The sequence below is a fragment of the Maylandia zebra genome, linkage group LG7 (assembly GCF_041146795.1).
Source record: "Maylandia zebra isolate NMK-2024a linkage group LG7, Mzebra_GT3a, whole genome shotgun sequence".
Classification (NCBI taxonomy): domain Eukaryota; kingdom Metazoa; phylum Chordata; class Actinopteri; order Cichliformes; family Cichlidae; genus Maylandia; species Maylandia zebra.
The window spans coordinates 24,193,386-24,209,847 of record NC_135173.1 but is presented as its reverse complement, the minus strand read 5'-3'; the positions used below and the strand labels follow the sequence as shown (position 1 = coordinate 24,209,847).

The 16,462-nt window shown below is 41.4% G+C and overlaps 1 protein-coding gene across 1 annotated transcript in view; it reads right to left on the bottom strand.

Moving 5' to 3' along the window:
- swap70b (switching B cell complex subunit SWAP70b) overlaps positions 1-16,462 on the bottom strand; it is a 36,046-nt gene that overhangs the window by 15,834 nt on the left and 3,750 nt on the right. The window contains exons 3-7 of the mRNA XM_004564472.6: positions 9,464-9,637; positions 7,940-8,167; positions 7,277-7,423; positions 6,950-7,058; positions 4,115-4,296 (exon numbers count right to left, since the gene is read on the bottom strand). Coding sequence (XP_004564529.1) covers positions 4,115-4,296; positions 6,950-7,058; positions 7,277-7,423; positions 7,940-8,167; positions 9,464-9,637 — 840 coding nt within the window. The remainder of the gene's footprint in view (positions 1-4,114; positions 4,297-6,949; positions 7,059-7,276; positions 7,424-7,939; positions 8,168-9,463; positions 9,638-16,462) is intronic.

Sequence of the window (16,462 nt, the reverse complement as noted above, 5' to 3'; positions counted from 1 at the left end):
CTGGAGCGTTCTTTTGGCGCCTTCTCAGCTTTGACAAATGTCCAGCTGGGATAACCACATTTACTCAGGACCTTCTTGATATGATGTTCTTCTGCTTCCCTGGCCTCTGTATGTCATCAGGATGCTACAGTCACAGTTTGTGCTCCAGTGGATGATGAGAGTCAAACCTGTTTATAAGGTTGGGGAAACCTGCAGTCAGCTGAGAGTGAAGAAGTCACTTGGATGAGTAACGAAACTCTTTCTTCAAGTCAAGTCAGCTCTAAAAACTTTATATGGTCAGCTTTTGTATTTATAAAAGAAGCAAAGGTTCAAAAATACTAGAATAATACTAACTAAAATAAAATACATTTAAAGGTCCAACATAGCCTATATACTCCAAGGTTAAACTTTTATAATTGCTGCCATTGTTTTTGTTCTACAATCATTTAAATACATTGTGAAGCGTATAAATGGCAACACAGTCTTGTGCGAACTGTGTGTAGCTGTTTTTGGGCTCTTGGCATCTCACTGACCTATGAGGAATGTGACACCAACAATACTAGAATATACAAACAATTTATGAAAACGCATTTTTAAGTTTGCCAGCTGTTGGTGTAGAGCGTGGGTTTGTTTCGAAACAAAAACCGAACGTAACAGGGAAAAACATTTGGGTAAATTAAACTGTGCTGGTGGTTGATCAATAACCTCTTTTTGCTTCACCCCTGATGTGAACTGTCTGCAGACTGTCACAATGCTCCTCTTATAGCAGCAGTGTGTGAGAATGTCTACTGTATGCCTGTGTGTTGCTACACATGTTTGTGTTCATTGTTAATTCATGAAGCTAACTATGCGAGTTGTACACTTACACCTCAATGGTAGATTGTTGTGAGTTTAGAGGTCGCCGTTCCAGACAAAGAACTCTTGTCCTGTTCTTCAGTCTGTTAGACGAGCGCAGCGTGAACCAGGCTGACTGCAACTTAGCTTTACTCACAATGCTGGCTGCAACCCCCCCGGTCCTACACTGAACTGAAAACCTAACCACTGATACGTGGTCAATGCGGTGATTTAAGTTTAACTAAACAATACCATTCTCAGAAGATTTATCTGACCCCTTGAGTCAGATAAGAGGCCTTTTTTAATTATTTGTAGCCCATCTGCTCTGCAATGATGTTTTTTTCCTATAACAAAAATCACAAAATCAAACAGTTGAGAGACTATTTCATAACATTTGTAACATTTGCCCACATTGCAGAAGGACAGTACAAACAAACAGATTTCTCACAGATGACTAACAGCAATGAGAAAAATACTTAACCACGACAATATTGAAGATGGCACTTCCTGTTATTTCTCAGAATTAGCTGAGAGCAGCCACTAATTATCAGCATTTGAAAAAGACAAATGAAATTGCAGAAATCAGCAGTGTTGGTAGCAGCAGAGAGAGTGAGGTTTAGCAGGAGGATTTTCTGGAGCAACATGTTTAATGGCTGCTGCACCCCCTGCCCCCACATTGCTCTTTCAATCCACATTCCTTCATTTGCAGGAAGTGATGGACTATTTATTAGTCAGAGACTGCAGGGTGGAGCTGATCTATTGTTGGCATTCATGAGCTGGCAGCAAGTTTCAGTGGTAACGAGGGTTTTTAGTTGACCTACTTCAAATAGTTGCATGAGACGCGTGTGTAACCCTGCAGTGTGCGACACAAAAATACACTGTCACTTCTAAAAGTGCGCAAGATAATGATTATTGAATGATTATTTTAAGTTGTGATGCGATCTTAGAGGAATGTTGCTGGATTGGTTTTGACACTTAATTTAGACAATGACAGCCGTGATGACATACCTGACTGAAAACAGTGGTTCCTTCTCGGCCACAAACCGCCTTCGCAACACTGGTTAAGCAAGATGCAATCCCAACATTATACCATAATAGTTAGAGACATCTTGGTACTTCTAAGTTGCTGTATCTGTGCCAGTCGGCTCTATCAGTTTAGTTTTATCACTTCACAGTGCAGTGGGTGGCCACAGAGAGAGGTGGCAGGCTGCTGACCATAGCCAGTATATGTCCATTACCATCCATCCAGTTTTTGCTAGTATCTAAGGCCAGGTCACACAGAAGCAGCAGTCTAAGAAGAGAAGCCCAAACCCCCTTCTCCCCAGCCACCTCCAACGCATCTGTGGGAAAACTCAGGCAATCCCAGGTCAGCTGAGAAATAATCTCCCCAGCGTGTCCTTGGTCTACACCAGGGCTTCCTCTTGACAGGACATGCCTGGAACACCTCATCAAGGAAACATGCTACACTTACACCTGAACCACTTCAACTGACTTTTTTCAGTGTGCAAAAGTGGCGGCTGTTTGAGTCCCTCTCGAATGACTTAACTCCTCACCTCAGCTCTGAGCAAGAAGCCAGCCTCTGCAGGAAGCTCGTTTTCACAGCTAGTATCCACAAGCTTGTTCTTTTGATCACTACCCCACAGTTTGTAACCACAGATGAAGCTAGGAGTATATCAACACTTGGCTATGCCTGTTCATAAAAAATGATGACTGTAATCAATTACAGAGGGCAGCCCTGGCAGAGTTCAACACCCACTAGGGCTCACATCCTGCAACGCAGACCAACTTCTCACTGTGGTCGTACAGGGACCGAATCGCTCATAAAAACAAACCAAATAAACCATACATCCAAAGAACCTCAAAAAAACCATCCACTGAGGCTTAAAGGTGTGATTGCTTTGAAAGTAGCTAGGCCCATCAGAGGCCTTCTTTCTTTGGGCTTCCCCCCTCCACAAGCTCTCAAAAGTCAGTTTGACGCAAGCAAGCAGAAGTCAGCTCCGACAGCAGAGCTGTCTGCAAGAGCATAAATTAGCTACAGCTAAGCAGAGACGCGCTCGCCTGGATGATGGCTCCTTTGTGCACTTGGCTGTCGAGTTCTATTTGCATAAATGGCAACAAATTATTTGCTGTTTTTTGACAGAAATATAATTCCATAAAAGGCAAGGCAGGCAGAACATTGTTTTCAGATACTTTAGGCACTTTCCCAAAATTAGTGCCACATAGTTTGCACCTTCCTGTGGAGACCGTCTGAAAAATGGAGGACAGGCTTGCAGCTTTAACACTGCAAATTCTTCACACATACAGTTGAGCCCTGAACATTTCTAAGACTTCTCTGACATGAATGTGAGAACACAAATTAGCTGGTCTTTAACCACCAGTGTGCTGTAACATTGTGTGAATAGTTCGACAGTGAGGTGCAGTTGCTCCAGTGCACTTTATGCTGGAAGAGGAATGCCTCCCATCCTTCCTCATTCTTTAATCTGAGACTGAGTACTGAGCTGTGCTTTGAGGAGTGCCGTTTTCAAACATACAAGTTCAGAACTTCAGTGAGGGAAATCCCTCAGGTTTGTCTCGCTCACTAAAGAATGCACAGACGTTTTTTCTGCTCCATTCATAATCTTATTTAAACATCCTGGTGTTCGTCTGTGATCCAACAGATGCACCTCCAGCCTTATATGCAGACGTTTCTCTCGTTATAACCTCAGTAACCACATCTCCCTTACGTGCACTTCCTATTTTCAAGAAGTTCTCAAGAGAAAGGCTGTTTTAATTACTGTTATTACTGCCTGCCCAACCGTCAGGCTGTTATCTGATAAGCTCTCTCTTCTTTTTTTCCCATTTTAACAAAGGAAAATAAACTTTTATTTTTAGCTCAGAGGATGAAAGTCGGTGGCTTCACTTTACATGGTGTTTCTAATGTCTGAGGATCACATGTTGATCTTGTACTATATGTACAGTTTGCACTTATTATAGCTTTTTGTCTCTAAATGATGCTCACTCACTCAGTTTTTCCCATGAAGATATGCACCTCTGTCTCACATGACCACAAAGATCGACTTCCCTGTTTCAATACAAACAGCATAGTGAAGATGGCCAAGAGCTGCTTTAAGTCTCTCGTTTTTTCCTCCCCCGCTTTGCTTTTGTGATTTTATCTGTTATATTTTTGACAATCTCTGCATCTTTCACTTCTGTTCATTTTCATCTTTGAGATGCTACGAAACAGAAGTGATAGTGAGGCAGACTTTTTCTGACCAGACTGGATCCACGGGGGACTATTGACTGTGTGAGTTTCATCTCCTACCTTCCTCATATTTTCCAGTTCATGCTGCTTGGCCTCATTGGCTATCTGTAGCTCCCTCATCCTCAGCTCCAGTTCTTCCTGTTCAGCCTGCTGTTTCAGCCGCAGCTCTCTGCGCTTCTGTCGAGCCTCGCGGTGCGGCGCTGGTCTGCCCTGACGCAGCAGAGTCACGCAGTTCTGAACAGCTGAGACATGGATATCACACAAAAAAATCTTTAGTTTTAGAGCTTCCCGTTTCATGTTTTGGTTTTTCCAAGCCCCTCTATGAATTGCCACTTTCTTCCTGGAGGACAGTTTTGCATGCCAGCGTGATCCCAGCAGCTATGTTGTCAGGGGCAATTCAACCCTGGAAGGATCACTCAAGGCAAACTGGTCCTGGGAGAAATGTCACAGTAAGGAGGCCGAGCTTTAACCTATGGGGTCTGGCTGGGCACAGTCTAAAAGCACTACATGGGCTTGCTCTCTTGTGGGACCACCACTAACAGTAGGGGATATGAGAGTTTGGCGTTTTGTGGATCAGGCCGCAGTCATGGTTGGATGCCCTCTCTGTCCAAACCACAGATGACAAATCTAGCTTTAGGAACATGGAATATCACCTCTTTGGGCAGGAAGGCACCTGAGCCAGTGTGAGGGGTTGGGAAGTACTGCTAGAGATAGTTGGGCTTGTCTCAATACACAGCCTGGGCTCTTTACCACTCTGGAGTTGCCATTGCTCAAAGGCAATCGTCAGGCAGTCAGGTTTAGGTATATGCATGGGATGACTGAAGGTGCCCCTTCCGGGGACTCCATTGTCCCCTTCAGGCAACTTGAATTGTCAAGAAGATTAGTGACGACACAATCTGGGGATATGCGAATGGGAGGGACCACCTGAGCCATGGTTTGCTTGTCCATAATGACCATCGTGTTTGAACATACAATTCACGATGTTCATATTTGCACTTGGCCCCAGGACACCCTAAGTCACAGGTCGATGATTGATTCTGTAATCATTTCATCAGACCTGCAGCTACAGTGGGGCAAAAAAGTATTTAGTCAGCCACCGATTGTGCAAGTTCCCCCACCTAAAATGATGACAGAGGTCAGTAATTTGCACCAGAGGTACACTTCAACTGTGAGAGACAGAATGTGAAAAAAAAATCCATGAATTCACATGGTAGGATTTGTAAAGAATTTATTCGTAAATCAGGGTGGAAAATAAGTATTTGGTCAATAACAAAAATACAACTCAATACTTTGTAACATAACCTTTGTTGGCAATAACAGAGGTCAAACGTTTACTATAGGTCTTTACCAGGTTTGCACACACAGTAGCTGGTATTTTGGCCCATTCCTCCATGCAGATCTTCTCGAGAGCAGTGATGTTTTGGGGCTGTCGCCGAGCAACACGGACTTTCAACTCCCGCCACAGATTTTCTATGGGGTTGAGGTCTGGAGACTGGCTAGGCCACTCCAGGACTTTCAAATGCTTCTTACGGAGCCACTCCTTTGTTGCCCGGGCGGTGTGTTTTGGATCATTGTCATGTTGGAAGACCCAGCCTCGTTTCATCTTCAAAGTTCTCACTGATGGAAGGAGGTTTTGGCTCAAAATCTCACGATACATGGCCCCATTCATTCTGTCCTTAACACGGATCAGTCGTCCTGTCCCCTTGGCAGAAAAACAGCCCCATAGCATGATGTTTCCACCCCCATGCTTCACAGTAGGTATGGTGTTCTTGGGATGCAACTCAGTATTCTTCTTCCTCCAAACACGACGAGTTGAGTTTATACCAAAAAGTTCTACTTTGGTTTCATCTGACCACATGACATTCTCCCAATCCTCTGCTGTACACGTCTGGCACTGCGGGATTTGATTCCCTGCCGTTGTAGTGTGTTACTGATGGTGACCTTTGTTACTTTGGTCCCAGCTCTCTGCAGGTCATTCACCAGGTCCCCCCGTGTGGTTCTGGGATCTTTGCTCACCGTTCTCATGATCATTTTGACCCCACGGGATGAGATCTTGCGTGGAGCCCCAGATCGAGGGAGATTATCAGTGGTCTTGTATGTCTTCCATTTTCTGATGATTGCTCCCACAGTTGATTTTTTCACACCAAGCTGCTTGCCTATTGTAGATTCACTCTTCCCAGTCTGGTGCAGGTCTACAATACTTTTCCTGGTATCCTTTGAAAGCTCTTTGGTCTTGGCCATGGCGGAGTTTGGAGTCTGACTGTTTGAGGCTGTGGACAGGTGTCTTTTATACAGATGATGAGTTCAAACAGGTGCCATTCATACAGGTAACGAGTGGGGGACAGAAAAGCTTCTTACAGAAGACGTTACAGGTCTGTGAGAGCCAGAGATTTTCCTTGTTTGAGGTGACCAAATACTTATTTTCCACCCTGATTTACGAATAAATTCTTTACAAATCCTACCATGTGGATTCATGGATTTTTTTTTCACATTCTGTCTCTCACAGTTGAAGTGTACCTCTGGTGCAAATTACTGACCTCTGTCATCATTTTAAGTGGGGGAACTTGCACAATCAGTGGCTGACTAAATACTTTTTTGCCCCACTGTACATGTCCTGGGTATTCTCATAAAGAGAGAAATTCAGCTGTTACTGAGGTTACACTGAATAGTGAGAGAGAAAATAGTTGTTCAGTCATCCGAACAACTACAGCAGGCTCCTGGATACCTTGTAGGTCAGGTGTTTTGAGCAGAACAAAGTTTTTCTTTAACTGTGTCGAACTAACAGGTTTATTTGCAGTAGAAGTAGTGAACAACTAATTTACTGTTTATTAACAATGAGGCAGACAGCAGAAAACTATTATCGAACTACTATCGAGCAGCTTCGATAGAACTCACCTTGGATCCACTCCTGCTTCTTCTTCTTGTCTGATGCACTGATTTCAAAGCTTTTTTGTGATGACTTGATGAGAAAGAGGCACTTCTTTCCCTCTTTATCTTGTAAATGCTGCAAAGAAAAACAGAATTTACAAGCTGACAATACACAGACAAAAAACAATAACATACTTCTTTTTTTCTAAACAGTTCTCCGGTCTTTTATTTCTTATGTGCATAGGGAATTAATCTCTGTGTTTCACATGTTTAGATTCTCTTCCGCTGCTGTTCTCATAGAAATCAAGGCCGGGAAGCTGAAACAGAGTTTTACTACAGACAGCAGGCTCTTGCCTCCACACTGCAGTTTCCATCCAACAGGACGTCTCCTTTCTTTTCAGCCAAGTCTTCACCAACATAGTATGAGATTGTGTTTGGCTTCAGCACAAACCAGCGCTCCGTCCAGTTCTTTCTCTTGTGCCCTTTCTTCATCATATAGCCCTGCAGTAAGACAGAATACTTAGCGGCTTAAATAACATTCACATCCTCCTAACAGCAAGCTTCATTATAAATCAATAATTAACACTTTATGAACTGAAATTTCATTATTTGACACCATTTTTAATCAATGATTTGCATTTGTGGTTAGAATTTAATCTGTAATTGTTTTCAAAATGCTTGGTCCCAAACAGCGTTTTTCTTTTTTTTCTTTTTTTTTAAAAAAAAAAACAGTTTTAGTTTTTAGCAGAATTAATCGAAATATCGAAAAACTTCCGCATTTTTGGGGCCTTTTTTCTACTGTGAACTAAGACATTTAGAGGGATTTTGACATTTTCATTGCCAGGTGCTAAATGTGCTGTTTAATTTAGTGTGAAATCTATGACTCCTATCATTTAAAGTGGTATATGCTTCACAGTTATTACGGTAGGCTGCATCGGCACTCTTTGAAATCAGAGTAAGATGACAGAGCTTTGCGATGAAGACTGTACCATCAGTCTGTGCTGATGTGCTGCCCACCTGTTTGAGCACGTCGAGAATGAGTTCCTGGTAGACTTCACCGATTCCCATTGAGAGCGTCTGATGGTCCATGCCCTTACTGAAGTGACCCGACCCAACTAGGCTGATGAGCTCCCATGCATTCAGACACTGCTGCTTCGAGTTCAGCTGCAGCTTATAGTCCTCGAAGCGCTCCTCCACCCAGCTTCCCCCCATCGCCTCTGTCAACTTACGCAAGAAGTACTCAATCTGTACATGCAGACATGCACACAGACACACAAAGACACACACACACACACACACACACACCACATGCACAGAGTCATTTTTCATCAAAAGCACAGCTGTTCATTTACAATAAAAGATAACTTTCACCATTTCTGCATTTTTCCCACAATTCATCCTTACATGACTGCAGCAGCAAAATGTGCATTTCTTTTGCAAACAATCTTCCTGTGTTTGAGTTCTGATGTTTTTCCTACACAACAATAAATCTTCCAGCATTTGTAAAAGAACAGGAAGCTCGAAACTTCCTTTTCTGCTCTTGAGCAACGGACTTTTTCCACTGGCTACTAAGTGACACAGTGAAGGGACACGTACAATATCATATGCTGCAAATAAAACAGACTACAGATGAATAAAAGGCTGTTCACGCCAGTGCTTCCCCTTTTAGTAAGCACTTTGAAAAGAAATGCTCCAGTCTAAAATGTAAGATGTTTACTGTCTCTCTTGAAAAAACAACAACAAACAAAACCTTAATGTGATTCCTGAACTAGTCAATGGCATCCTTACAGGTTAGCGTCTTACTGTGTAGCTTCTGAAGCACTTTTGATGCAAAGACAGCTCACACAGACGTTTGTGGTCAGTGCTGTGGTTTTATGACTGCAGGGTCCAAGGCAGGGCTTTTGCCAGAAAAGGGGTTAAGCTAATTATGTGGCATAGATGGCATCCCAAAGCTGCGTCTTTACACACAATTGGTGTGGTCTCAATTTTTTCAAAACCTAATTTAGCTTCTTCAGTTTCTTTCGATGTTGCTTTACTCCATGTTAAGTTGGAGATGTGAACAAAAAAACGACACCTAGAACTCACCCAGAATTTGTCTGTTCCTTTCTAGAGCCATCTGGTGTTTACATGAATTGTTTTCTTTTAATGTCACTTTTCTTACATCCAGACCAAAGTCATTTTACTTCATGAGCCACATACCAGTGAATGAGATCTCAAGTAGGACGGAGCGGTAAAACAACTGCAAAGTGCTTTTGTTTTAATGTACACAAGGCTTTCTAAAAGTATTCACATTTAATTTAACATCTATTTACGCAACACATCAACAGCCTTGGGCACTTATATGTGCACTAAAGAGCACTTCAAAGTGGATCTGCAAAAGTACAAAACCCAGTAATGTCACGTTTTTCAATTTAATGATTTAATCAGTAAATCTAAGACTAACCAACCCTCTATGACACCAACTGAGGGAAGAGCCACAAAAAAAAGAAAGGAAAAAAAACAGGGCGTACAACAACGCAACAGCATCCCATGTTTTCTGACCTCCTCAGTGACGATGATCAGGGGGTATCTGTCTTCAGACAGGAAGTTGAAGATGCACCAGATCTTGAAGGCGTCATCGTTACAGATCTTCAGCTCATTCTGCTCCATGTTCTTCCTATACGACAACGTCCAGCACATTTTGTTGAAGTCCTGACGGTTAAAGTTATCCTTCACCTGTGGCACAACAGAAACATCATCAGGTTATGTTCCACACCAAAGGAGAACAGTCTGCTTTTCCAGACGCTCACATTTTTTAAAGCTGACGTTTCAAACCACAGAGCATAGATATTATACATATGGAATATATCCATTTATCAAATCCATAATACACAACTTTAATAATGTACAACATGCGTTTCATCTACTAGCACATGCCTATGCTAGTTAGTCCAGGGTGGCTAGGCAAAATGATGTCATTAGGGTATCTAAGATGTACATGTGTGCAGGAGTGTTCGGAAAGACAGATTGTGTATTACAGTACGATGCACACAGAAACTGAGAAGGGACAAAAAGAAAAAGTGCCTCTAGGCTTTAAATTCCAGAGCCAAATGGGAGGAAAGTTCTTAAAAAGGTCTAGTCAGTGGTGTGGAGGGGATGTTTTCTTTGAGCCAGTGAACAGTAGCATCTCCATGGAGACTACCGGCTGGCTGAGTGCGCGGTCATTTGGATGAGAAGCACATCTTGTCCTGCTGGCAGTCACCCCACAAATCCAACCACCAGCAAATGATCCCAAAACATCTTCCAACGTTTGCCGTAATTAGAAACCAGTCAACCCTGTAACTGGATTCATCAACTATTATATCTACAGTCCATGAATCCTGCTCAAAACCATGGTTACGGCACCTGCAGTGGCCATCACACAGTTTTTAGAAACACTGGTCTAAGGTGGCAGTCAGGACATTCGGTAGCACTTCATATTGCTGTTGAACACTCAGCCTTTAACACAGTACAAACTTTAGTGGAACTACCACCCATTTTCATCTCCAGATTTTTTTTTAAATTCTGAGTAGCTTTGCATTATTCTCCATTTAAAATAATCCTCGATTTTCTTACACTAAGCCTTAGTGGAGACCCCCAGTTAACTGGCTAACAAATCATTTAGCTCCTTCCCCTATAAGTCGTTTTTATTTTAAAGACGACTGTTCAAATAGGTTTGTAGCTTCTGTGGGCACAACTTAGCTGACCATAGTAAGGATATCCTCTATGACATCATACAGAGGCAAGAGTGTCGGGGGGAGGGATGTGTGAAACCAAGTGTGTACAAATCTGGAGACTGAGCTTACAAAGGCATTATTTGCCATTTGCTGACCTCATTACTTGAAAAATTTTCCCCCCTCAGCTTATCATCTCAGAGAGGCGGCCTGGTGTTTACTCATAGCCTGTGTTTGTTAGGGTTAGGAGAACTGAGCTCTTCAGGGAAGGAACACCTAAAAGTATCACCTCCAGCTGAACTCTCCAGAATGTGCTTTGCAGTCCCCTTTACAGAGCTGCGTGGGAAGTCACTCCTTTTTCCTCTGTGTAAATGTGGGCAAGACTAACGCTTTCAGAGGGAGGGGCTCAGCCACACTAACATGCACAACGCTAAAATAAGCAAGTAGTTACTTACAAAGCAAATAGCTTCTGAGCTTGTGCGTTTTATCAAATGCTTCATTAAAATGTCCTTTTTTCACAGGCAACATACAGAACAGTGAGTTTGTGAAGTATGTTCACATGATAATAAACCTTTGACTTGTGTGCTGCTTCAGCTAGTCCCGAACCTGAATCCAGTTTCCATGCTGTGACAGAGAGAGACAAACATCCAGCTTGAAAGCCTGAACGGTTTCAAGATCTGATGTAACCTGCTATTGTGCTCATTTAGGTTGAGTGCCTGTGTAGAAACCTGTCTTAGATGTTAAAGCGATAGTACTTCCTCAACTTTTGAAAGTCACCCTGAAGCATTGCTTTACTCAACACTGCAAACTAGGACTAAACGTCAATTAATTTTGACGTCTAAATGAAGTAAAACACTTTTTTTTAAATTCACAAAAAACAAAAACAAACATTCCTGTACTGTATTACTCTTTTCTCTGTGCGTCTTTGTTCTAAATCAGCGGTCCCCAACCCCCGGGCCTCGGACTGGTACCGGTCCGTGAGTCGTTTGGTACCGGGCCGCGAGAGTTGAGGCTCGGGTGTGAAATGTATGGTTTTCAGGGTTTTTAAATCGGTTTTCAGCGTTATTTTGTTATAGTTTTTATCGTTAACTCGGTTTTCCTGGGTCTTTTCACGTGTGTTATGAATAAATCTTCTTTTTTCAGTACCGGTACTAGTTTTATTTTGTTGTATTTATCCACGACACCTTAAAGGCCGGTCCGTGAAAATATTGTCGGGCATAAACCGGTCCGTGGCACAAAAAAGGTTGGGGACCGCTGTACTAAATTATTATTTTAAAACAAGAAGCACTCAGACAGCACAAACTTCAGCAAATTCAACTCACCCCCTAGTCTCTGTATTTATCACTTTGGCCTTCAGCTCAATCTATTGACCTTGATGGAAAGATCAGAGGTCAAATGTGACATATTTTAAATCTTTATAAAGTCATCGCAAACATGACTCCACATACCTACAAAGATTTATCAGAATTTGTTCAAACTTCTCCAGCTACTGTGTTTACAGAAACACGACAGCCAAACTTCTCTTTAATTGGCCTCGGCATCGTCACCTCTCCCATCAGAGATAGTCAATCTCTCTGACATCATTCAGAGCCTTTTCAAGCCAAGACAGAAGAAAATGCAAAAATAAAAAAAAATGAGAGATAATAAAAATGTATTTCATGTACCTTAGCAGCGATAAATTAAGTGTGTATTCAATAATAAATAAGCAAAATAGATATCCTCATTTACTTTAGCTATGCAGATTAAATGTGGGTTTGCCTACCAGTAACTTATCAGTCATGCTGATTCTCAGATGGTACAAATGTGTATTGAATATTTGTTGCTGTTGGGAGCTTTCTGGAAATCTCCAGCTGCAAGTCTTTTGTGAAGGTGAAATTACTGGCAACTATTAAAGACTGTAACAGGTAAAGATTGTTTGTGAGGCTAAAAATAGATTTTGGGTGGAGTAAAATTAAAAAAAAAAAAAGTTACATGCCGGTGTAAAGAGGCTCCTCCCATCATGAATATTTTGCCATTCGTCACTGGTTCTGGCAGTAAGTCTGACTCAAAAACAACATATTCTGCTGTTGTTATAAATAAGGACGTGTCTCTCATGATGATGTGTTCAGGTAGCTGAATGTGTTCGCATCATGTTTGTGGTTCTGAATGCTTAATCACTCTGCAGCAACACAACATGCGAGGATAGGGTAAAGGGGAAGTCGTGAAAGCAGGATTTGTTACGAAAGAGCTTCTCTTTGCGTCACGCTCGTCTTGTTTTCGTTTTGTTCTTAGCTCGCTGGTTCTCGCTGTCTTTTCTCCTCCTCCCCTTCAAGATCCCTCTCGGTCTTTTCCCTTCAACAGTGAGATCCTTGTCAGCAAATCGCCCCCTCCTCTCCACTGCCACATGTTCATTAGGATTCAGGATCTAAACTTCAACCTTATCTCACACTGAAACAACACAACACAGAAATGTAACAAGTGGAGTCAGACTAGAATAAACTGGAAGACAAAAAGAAAATCTTGTTACCAGTTCAACCGGACTGTCTGCTTTTTAAAAATCACAGACTTCAGTGGAATGAGAATCACACCAGTGACAGGAGCAGCTGAATGTTCAACACGGTATGATGTGATATGAAAGCATTTGAAAAGGGGGAAGTAGTAACAAAGTGCTTTTTTAATGGTCCACAGCACAAAACAGGTGCTGTTAGGATGGTTCATCACCAACATCTGGCATCAACATCCTCATTTCTTTAAAAAAAGCGTAATAAATATACATAAATCTAAACACAGACTGCTGAGGCTCTCATTAGCAGATAACTAAAGGTGAATATTGCGATACAACTATGAAAGCATCCTCCAGTTACTGTAGCCAAATCTTCCTCTCCATGTCTTTTGTGGTTAGTGTGAATTCGAATGACAAAGTTCACCAAAACTGAACTATAAGACACGCTCTGCAGCAAGAACACAGATTACTCCAGATCTGACATTATTTACATACACAACTCTGTTAAATAAATAAACATTTGAGCATTTCTGATGAAAAGAAAAAAAAATAGATATAGGCCCCTCAACTTGGGCAAAATTCAAGGAATTCTTATTTTATTTGTAAAGTTCCTAAACAGAAAAACCAGCCCATTAAGCTCTTAACCCTTAAAAGAACAGTCCATGTTCTGTGCATGAATGCATTTTAAATTTCTGTTTTCCCTATTAAATGTGATGTTTCAGAAGAATGGATTTCAAATTAAGATAATCGCTTTAAGGCATGTTAGCACAAAAGTCTTACTGCCAATCTGCTGCAGCTCAGCGAGGAAACACTGTGCCTTACAAACCCACCCAATCAGTCTCAGACTGGTGAAACCTCAATTAGCTTCAACACATTTTTACATGAAGTGAGGACTCAGGATTTTGTCCTCCATCTTTCCTAACAGCAGAGAACTATTGCAACAAGAGGAGTCACCACAGCGGTCAACACTTTCAGTGACTGTGTGTGTCAAAATTCTTGACTTGGAACAATGAACTTAAGTAATCTCTGTTTGTAACACAAGCACACACACACACACACGTTTCTATGTAGTGCAACATGCTATCACACAACAAAGTGTGCGGCCCTGAGCTTCAACATCATCATCACTTTTCTGCTACATCAGCAGTGGTAAGTGTTTCAGGGTCATGGTACAGAGTTCAACAATCTCATCACACCAACACACGTCTCTGTGCTCTTATAAAAGAAAATGTTAGAGGTCTGCCTTTTATTTTCTGCTGCACTATACGGGTGAGTTGGTGAGGATAATGTACAGACTGCCTCCATCTGCACTTCCTGTCTGCTGTACAAAGGCACAAACACACACGCAGTTTAAAGTTTTTCCTGACTAGCAACTGTGTTCACTTGTAAAATAAGATACTTGCTCTCCTGGGTTTCGGGTTTCTGATACACACACACACACACACACACACACACACTTTCCTTGTGTGACAGGGTGGAGTTTCCTCAGGAGTGAGTGAAGTTGAATGCTTTGAACACCACCCCAAGCCAATGCATGGGTGGGATGGTTGTGTGTGAAAAATACAAGTGTGTGTGTGTGTGTGTGTGTGTGTGTGTGTTCCTCAAACTAAATCCAGCATTTAGTTTCTTTAAAGAAAATGTGGTTAGAAATTTTCAGCACCAATCACGAGCACGTCTTAACTACACAACACGTATGTCAAGTATGTCTGCTTGTCCAGAAAGAAATTATTTAAGCAGCTTTATCACAAATCACTTCAGACATAAAACAGTCAGAAATGTGCACTGCCACAGAGACAACGAAGAGGATAAACAAATACAAACAGCCTCTCTAAACTAGTGTTAATCCAAGCTTTCTATATATTGAAGCTCCAGCTGAACCAACTGGTCTGCTGGAAATAGTCAAGTCATTTTAAGGGCAAAACAAAAGATTTTTCTATACGCCAGTGGAGAAATGTATACGGGTAGAAAAAGTATTTTATATTCATTGATCAGTTAATTAACAGATCAATTTAATAAAGTGTCACAGATTATTGAGACATGAAGTTAGCAGTGAGCACAGTCTATCAGGTAGCCAATCAGAACTCATATTTTTACAAGTATCTATTTTTTTCTTACATCTTTAAAATGACTGAAATGGAAGTTGTAAAACAAACAAGCAAACAAACCAACAATAATCAAATGCCATACTAAACTACTGGAAAATATAAAAAAATCAAATCAAATCAGCAAAATTCAAGAATAAGAAGTCTTAAACCCTTCATTAAGACAGAGTTTAAGAACCTTTTTAAATCATGGCAATAGCCACTTAGCACGGATGTTATACAAGAATTCCAAACATTCAGAAGGAATTCCACTAGAGCTCACTGCTGCTCATGACATGACTAAATAAGCATTTTCTCTTGTCATGATGTCCAGCTATGCAATCACAAACGCTCCATTCATCCCGTGACCCCGTTATTACATCATCACAAAGGTCTGATGTTCAATAAATGGTTTTGTGCCGCCGTCTAGGAGCAATACAATGATGGATGGACACAGAGGGTGACACCAGCACAATGTAGCTACTAATACACTGTGTCCATCAATGGACCTTTGTAGTGCACGATTAAATATGACTAATAAATAACCTTTAAACATGATCAAAAAAACAAAAACAAAAAAAACAAGGGTTCTGCAAGAGAAAGTTTGTGAACCCTTTGGTCACAGTGGGTTCCAATCTTAGATCAAGTGACAGATAAATAGCTTTAAGTCTTTATCTAACACAGTGTAATCAGTCACAATGCAGGCTGGGAAAAGTATGCCAGCTCTTGGTTTAGTAACTAAAAAAACCACATTTAGCTTCAACACCCTCTATAAGATAAGTAGCTGCTTATGACACATACACCACAATGATGAGAATTTGGGAACATTACTCCCAAAACGTGGTTTTTAATGCAATTATATTGGCATGTTTGTACAAAATGTCAGCCCATGCCACAGCACCTCAGTAGCATTAAGATCAAGACTCCAAAAGCTACCTGTGATCAGGTTTTAAAAGTATTCAGAGATGCACAAAGTCTACTTAATGAAAAAGTCTCCTCATATCAAGAAAGACCAGTCGGTATGAATCATATCTTGATCACAACTTTCTCAGTTTCATGTCTAAATGCCCCATGTTCAAACATCTACCGTAAGACAAAATGTCTACGAAATCAAAAGCTGCTACATCCCATAGCAGAGGATATCTTATAAAGATTACACAAAGACGTTAAACTACAGCAAAGACTTGCAGAAATCTGAATCTGTGCCCATTCTGTTGAGTACGAGGCAAATACTGATTGAGAATGGTTCTGCAAACACTGCACATGTCAACTGTTAAGCATGAAG